The 7,773-nt window shown below is 42.6% G+C and overlaps 1 protein-coding gene across 1 annotated transcript in view; it reads left to right on the top strand.

Moving 5' to 3' along the window:
• Positions 1 to 6,749, top strand: part of CASP6 (caspase 6) — a 7,673-nt gene extending 924 nt beyond the window's left edge. The window contains exons 2-6 of the mRNA XM_006767931.2: positions 642 to 684; positions 1,192 to 1,338; positions 2,101 to 2,177; positions 3,566 to 3,741; positions 6,534 to 6,749. Of these exons, the coding sequence (XP_006767994.1) occupies positions 642 to 684; positions 1,192 to 1,338; positions 2,101 to 2,177; positions 3,566 to 3,741; positions 6,534 to 6,749 (659 nt within the window). The remainder of the gene's footprint in view (positions 1 to 641; positions 685 to 1,191; positions 1,339 to 2,100; positions 2,178 to 3,565; positions 3,742 to 6,533) is intronic.
• The last annotated feature ends 1,024 nt before the right edge of the window (positions 6,750 to 7,773 follow it).

Genomic DNA, 7,773 nt, shown 5'->3' with positions numbered 1-7,773 from the left:
CTCCCCCTCCCTCCCCCTCTTCCTCTTTCTCTTTCTCCCTCTCTCCCGCAATCCCTCCCTTCTCTCTCTAAAATCAATCAATAAAAAAAAAGATATAGTCAGGGGCCCTAGGCAGTTTGGCTCAGTGGATAGAGCATCAGCCTGAGGACCAAAGGTTCCCGGGTTCAATTCTGGTCAAGGGAATCTACCTTGGTTCCAGGCCAGGGCATCCCATTGAACATTGATGTTTCTCTCTGTCTTCCCCTCTCTCTTCCACTCTCCCTAAAAATCAATGGGAAAATATCCCCCAGTGAGAATTAACAACAACAAAAAAAGATCTAGTCAAAGCAATTTCCTACTTCTTTCAAGTTCCATAATCAAAAGACTGTTAAATCTAGGCATATTTTACAGTGAATGCATTTGCGTAATATTTTCTCCACTTCTCTGTATGATATTCTTGGCTATTTTGCGGGTAAGAGTTGGGGGTGAGAGAGAATTAAGCCATCGATTTATAGTTCATTTGCTTATTATGCAGCAGTTTCCCTTCCTTCTTTTCATATACCCTTAGCGTGTGGGCATCAAGGGCATCCACATGGGGTTTCCTGCTGTTTTACTACCAGAAGTCAAAGTACATTAATAAAAATCAACTTTCGTTTTAATAGGTGAGGAACAAAACATGACAGAAACAGATGCCTTCTACAGGAGGTAAGAATATTGTCTTTTCTAAGAAAGGCCTCTTCCTATGGTGGTCATGATCAGACTAGAAAAATCAAAGTGGGAAAGGGGCCTGGGAACTGGAAGGTAGGACAATGGCAGGTTTCACATTTGGAAAGTTAACTTCTAGTTAATATACAGGTTAGTGCCTGCCCCTGGTTGTGAAAGGACTTAGCGTGATGTTCAAAATATTAAAGAGTTGGTATGGCCTGGGCCCTCTAGCTAAAGCGGGCCTCGGCCAGGCCTCGGTTGCTGGATCCTGGAGACCCGGGGTGAGACACCCATGTAGATGGATGGTGGGTGGGTGCTCACCGTGGCCGCTGTTTACCAATTGTACGGAAATATTTCAGGGCTGCCCTTGCTGGCGTGGCCCTGACGCCTCCAGTGCACACACAGGTCAGCCTGCGGAGGAGGAAACAGCAGACCTCTGTCTACACTACACGTGGATGGACCTTGGGCTCCGAGGAGCTCATTGTTTTTTTAATTTTTCATCAACAGTGAAATGTTTGATCCAGCAGAAAAGTACAAAATGGACCACAAGAGGAGGGGACTCGCTTTAATCTTCAACCATGAGAGGTTCTTCTGGCACCTAGCGCTGCCGGAAAGGCGAGGCACCAACGCAGACAGAGACAATCTTACGCGCAGGTAGTAGTTTCACCCACCTGTCAAGGCGACGAGGTATTTAGGTGGTAATTCTGGTGGAAACTCGTCCGCACTGAAGAAGTAACAGAGCAAGAGTTTTTGAGGATGAGCCTCAGTTGGGCACAGCCCCCCCTTAAGAACTTGCCAGAGTTTTCTTCCTAACCCTGTTCTGTTCAGTGTTAACAGGCTCCGCATTGTTACAGATACACAGTTAACCCTAAAGCTCAGGGGTTAGGACTGCTGAGCCCTTGCAGTCAAAAACCCACACCTAACTTTTGACTCCTCCAAAACTACGTTGTCCCTCAGTATCCACAGGGGAGTGGATCTAGGCCCCCTGTGAGTGCCAGCATTTACAGATGCTCAAGTCCCTTCTGTAGAACGGCATAGATAATGCATACAGCCGGCCCTCTGCATCCGCAAACTCCCCACTGACGATCGAACACAGTACAGGTATTTATTGAAAAAACAAAAAAAATCTGTGTAAGTGGACACTTGCGGTTCAAACCCTTTTTGTTCAAGGGTCACCTGTATTTGCAGAGTAAGAGTAGACACGATATTCTAACTTGAATCCGTTCTCATTACTAGTAAATCCTCTCCTATCGTGGGTGACCCAGGAAAACCGTCACAGTCCTATTTGAGTTTTCTTTTCCCTTAAAGAAAAGACAACTTTTGTGTCATAAGAAGTATGTAAATTTCCTCCAATTAGTAGGGTATGTGACAACTTTGAGAGCTCATAAGCTAATACTCAGTTTACTCTGCCGCCAGGTTTTTAGATCTCGGATTTGAAGTGAAATGTTTTAACGATCTGAGAGCAGAAGAACTGCTGCTCAAAATTCATGAGGGTAAGTAGTTTTCCTTTCACCTTCCTCCGATGGCACTGAGTGCTTCAAATGCCCGGTTTGTAAAGACAGATCCAAATAATTAACTGCGTAGTGAAAAGTCTTACTAATTAATGTGGCATGGGTTATCGGTTTTTGGTTGTGCATCTCTGCATATATGTTACCCACCAGATTTAGAGACCCTGGCACAGTTTTATTCCTCCAAAGCTTTTATTCAGCATACGATTAGTTACCGTCTGTTATTCTAGAAACGAATAAAATGGCCTTTTCATTTGGCATTTAAAAGTTTAAAATGCAAACACTAGTGATTTTTTAATTGACTCCTCCCCTACTCTTTTACTGCCTTCAAAATACTGGTGATTTAAATACTTTATCTCTTAATTTCTATATCAATGTGTAATAGGTATTTTAACAATTTATCTTTATCATAATAATCACTGCATGCTATGAATTTTCAAGTCATTTGCCAATGGAATAATGTAATATTTATATAATTTAAACTTTCTGCAGAGTTCTTTCTTTAGGTATAATTGATATGTAACATTGTTAGTTTCAGGTGTTCAACAGGATGATTCGATATATGTGTACATTTCGAAATGTCCCGTTACCATCTTTTAGATTCCAAATATAAATGAGATTATATGGTATTTGTCTTCCTCTGACTTATTTCACTTAGCATAATATGTCCATCCATGTTGCTGCATGCTAAGATGTCATTCTTTTTTAATGACTGAATAATAATCTATTTTATATATTTTGATTAAATGTGTGTGTTTGTGTGTGTGTGTGTGTGTACCTAAGCACTCTGCTGATTCATGTAACTTTTATTGCCAGAATGACTTGGATCTTGAAGGGAGTTCCCCATAATATCTCCTTTGTTTTATGTCATTTTCTGTGTTTTAGAAAAACTAATGAAATCTGTTCAAACTATTATTTTGAACTTGAATAATTTTGATTTTTAAAATAATTTGTGACTCTAGCCAGTTTGGCTCAGTGGATAGAGCATCTGCCTGCAGACTGAAGGGTCAGGGGTTCAATTCCAGTCAAGGGCACATACCTCGGTTGCAGGCTCCTGGCTCTGGTCAGGGGTATGCCAGAGGCAACCAATCGATGTGTCTCTCTCACATCGGTGTTCCTCTCTCTCTCTCCCTCTCCCTTCCACTTTCTCTAAAAAGCAATGGAAAAATTGCCCTCAAGTGAAGATTAAAAAATAAGTAAACAAAGTTATGTTTCATTATAGACATTTTACATTTATTCTAAGAATAACAGGTTTCCTCCCTCCTGCAATCATTTGTATGTAACTTATTCTAGTATTAGTACACTGAATTTTAATACATACATAATAAGCATCTGGTTTTCATTTCTGTCTGAATTTGGGGGGGTTTTTCTAGCATCAACCTCTAGCCATGTAGATGCGGATTGCTTTGTATGCGTTTTCCTGAGTCATGGCGAAGGCAATCACATTTACGCGTATGATGCCAAAATTGAAATTCAAACACTGACTGGCTTGTTCAAAGGAGACAAGTGTAAGAGCCTGGTTGGAAAACCCAAGATATTTATCATTCAGGTAAGACTGATGAAGTTACCATCTTCCTTAGAAAGCCCAGGGCCTGTACATGGGATTATTAAGGACTAAAGCCAACTTCAAAAGTAACTTTCTCCAGTACTGGAAAGGCCCTTTGTGAATTCTAGCCAGAGTTACAATTTGAATTCTTGGTAGTAATTCTTTCTTAACATAAAAAATAAATAAAGACTCTCGGCGTCTTTATTACTTGGATTGACATTTGAAATGACTCGGAATAACCCATGTGCTACTTCATGGCCAGCCTGGTATCCCAGGTGGAGCCACCAGAGAAAGTCCCTGCTGCTGGGGGAGTGAGGAGCAAGGCGCCTGCTCACACGGGCTGGTCCTCTGGAAGCTGGAGAGCGTGTGAGCTGAGCCAGTGGGAGGGGTGCAGGCATGAAGAGTTCTAGTCGCAGCTTGCTTCATCCTCTCACATTCTCCCTTACACCGACATGCTGTGTACCCCCTGCCAATTGGTATTAGGATAAAAATATTTTTAGGCCTGAATAACATCATCTGGTACATCAATAAGAGTTTTGAACAACAAAGAGAATTCCTGATGTCCCAGTGCTGCAGTTCTGTATTTCTGAATGGCATAGAGCACCATGACCACATTCTACATCTCGCCATAGAACATTGAGGAGAGGGAGTGAGGGTCTATAAGAAAAGAAGTTCAGATAATTCCTTGGTTTCTTGGTTGGACAACTGTGTTGCGGTGTCTGTGGGACATGCAGTTGGAAGGACAGGTCTAGAACCTAAGAGGCAGCCAGGGTTGGAGAAATAAATTTTGGAGTAATGAGGAGATGGATGGTAATGGAAGCAAATGAGTTTGCCCATGGCAAGTATAGTCTGAAAAATGAGCAGAGGAGAGATGCTGGAGAGAATGGCCCAGAGAGGTAGAAAAATGACAGCTATTGCTTCATGCAAAAGGGAGGGCCAACACTGTCTAAGACAAGAGGATTGGAAATTACTAATGAGCCCTCCTATGGGAGGATAGCCACAAAGGAGGAAAACATTTCACTGCCTCCGATTCTTCGTCTGTGAGATGGAGATAAAATAGCACCTCCTCATGGGGTGGTTGTGAGATTAAAACAAACTGGCCTAGCAAATGAAAAACACTTAGTGCCTAGCAATTAAAGGCTATCTCTGGTTCGAGCATCGTCCCTATACACTAAGGTTGCAGGTTCGATTCCCGGTCAGGGCACAACAAGAATCAACCAGTGAATGCATCAATAAGTGGAACAACAAATCAATGTCTCCCTTCCTTCCTTCCTTTCCCTTCCTCTCTCTATCTAAAATCAATAAGTTAAAATAAATACATAGCTAATCTCTTAAAGATAAAGGCTAGCTCTTATTGCAATTGATTTGGCAACTGATGGCACCAAGTTCCTGGTGTTCTACATTATATCTAGGAAGACAGTAGGAAATAAAGTCTGAATATAAGCGTGATAATTCTAAATAAGGTTAAAAGCTCCAGGTTTTAATATCTGAAAACTTCAAAATTACTCAAGACTTTCTGTTCCTTTTAAAGTTCTTTCTGTTCCTTTTAAAGCTTTTCATTCTTTAACCATTTCATAGTTGACGGTGCATTTATAATATAAACGATCTGTCAGGTCACTGTATTAAGTAGACTAGGGCAGCCAGAACCAAGTCCACAGACTGGGTGGCTTACACAATAGAAATTTACTTTCTGACAGCCTGTGGAGGAGCCTGAGATCAAGGGGTTACCAGGGTTGCTTTCTCCACAGGACTCTCTCCTTGGCTTGTGGATGACTGTCCCATCCCTCTGTCCTCTCATGGTCTCTCGTGTGTGTGTGTGTGTGTGTGTGTGTGTGTCCTAATCTCTTGTTATAAGGACGCTAGTCGTGGTGGATTAAGGTAAAATGACCTCATTTTACCTTAATTACATCTTTAAAGACCAAATTTCCAACTACAGTCATATTTGAGGTACTGGCGGTTAGGACTTCATCATATACATTTTAGAAGAGGAGGGACAAAATTGAGTTCATAATAGTCATTTATGAATAGAAACTAGTGTTCGCCTTTGTGTGAGTCAGAATTAGTGGCTAAGAATTTGAGACCTCACTCTCAAGTAGAAGCAAAAGGAAGAAGGCACACTTCTCAGGTGAAATATTGTCATTTTAACCCTTAACAGTTTATGGCAGTCAGTAGGCAAGCAAAACCCAATCTGGGAACATATTATTTAGGCAAATACTATAGCTTTTTCTTTTTTTAAAATATATTTTCATTTATTTCAGAGAGGAAGGGAGAGGGAGAGAGAGATAGATATATCAATGATGAGAGTGAACCATTGATTGGCTGCCTCCTGCATGCCCCCTACTGGGGATCGAGCCCACAACCTGGGTATGTGCCCTTGACCAGAATCGAACCTGGGATCCTTCAGTCCACAGACAGATGCTCTGTCCACTGAGCCAAACCAGCTAGGGCAAATACAATAGCTTTTAAAAGAAAGGATGACTCTTGGTACTATGGTATGAGGAATTTTTTAAATCAGACTTTCTCCTCTAGAGTGTACCTTTCTTTCAATCAACAGAATTTACTGTATAGTTGAAGATGCCAATATTTCTTAAAACGTTAACTAAAAGAAAACATAAGTGGGGGCGGAAACTCCACTTTAGTCTGCTCTAAACCTGAATGCTATGGTTTGAAGTGCATGTAAATGGCTTCTGCTGGTGTCGACATGAAGGGGTACTGAATTATGTATCCACTGTAAACAGCATTGGGAAGGAAGGGGTAGGTAAGTAAGTGAGGTGGTTTTCCTCCTTGTCTTGTAGGCATGTCGGGGAAACCAGCATGACGTGCCAGTCATTCCTTTGGATGTCGTGGACCATCCAGCAGACAAGCTGGATGCCAATGTCACCCAGGTGGATGCGGCCTCCGTTTACACCCTACCTGCGGGAGCAGACTTCCTCATGTGCTACTCTGTTGCAGAAGGTATGTGGGTGTTTAATACAAACATAGATGTGGCTCTCCTGGCTAAGTTCCTTTAAGCTTCATCTTGGCTTGACTTGGATCGCGCCTTTCTGTTGGGACACGGTGGTTTGGTCCTGAAGCTCACAGGCACAGAATGGATTTCTTTGATCCGGTAGCACAGAGTGATAGATGAAAATGTAAAAATACCTTACAGAAAAGTCATCCCTGGGAACTCCAAGTCTAAAGCTACCAGTCTAATTGTATTGAATACTAGAGGCCGGAAGGAGGGAGGTGTCCCTCTGCCCAGTCTGCACCCTTTCCAATCTGGGACCCCTCAGGGGAGGTCTGACTGAAGGATGGCAGTTGGACATCCTTCTCACAATCTGGGACTGCTGGCTCCCAACCGCTCGCCTGCCTGCCTGTCTGATTGCCCCTAACCGCTTCTGCCTGCCAGCCTGATCATCCCCTAACCACTAACCTGCCAGCCTGTATGATGCCTAACTGCTTCCCTGCCGACCTGATCACCCCCAACTGACCTCCCCTGCCGCCTGATTGCCCCCAACTGACCTTCCCCTGCTGGCCTGGTTGCCCCTAACTGCCCTGCCCTGCAGGCCCGGTCACCCCCAACTGCCCTCCCCTGCTGGCCTGTTCGCCCCCAACTGCTCTGCCCTGCTGACGTGGTTGCCCACAACTACCCTCCCCTGCTGGCCATCTTGTGGTGGCCATCTTGTGTGAGGGTGTGATGGTCAATTTGCATATTACCTCTTTATTATATAGGATTAGCAGCCTGCTAGGAATTACTGATGGCGATGGTGTCATTTGTTCATACTCATGGGAAGCTTTGTTGAAAATATTTGGTGACGATTGTTCATTTGCAGTAATTTTATGATTTTCTTCTTTCTAATCTCTTATCTGTCAAAATCATCACCTGGCCACTACTATCTTGAAAACTTTTAGGTAATTAAGTAGAATTAACCCCATTTTTATAGAACTATATAGAATTGATCCTTTTCCCACATGAGAATAGTCAACAGGAAAAAATATTTTTAAAAAAACGGTATCATGGATACATCTTTGTCCTTTCCAAGGTTCTTTTAAACT

This window comes from Myotis davidii, unplaced genomic scaffold (assembly GCF_000327345.1).
Source record: "Myotis davidii unplaced genomic scaffold, ASM32734v1 scaffold283, whole genome shotgun sequence".
Classification (NCBI taxonomy): Eukaryota; Metazoa; Chordata; class Mammalia; order Chiroptera; family Vespertilionidae; genus Myotis; species Myotis davidii.
Note: the sequence above shows the minus strand (reverse complement) of the source record. Positions and strands in the feature narration are given on the sequence as shown.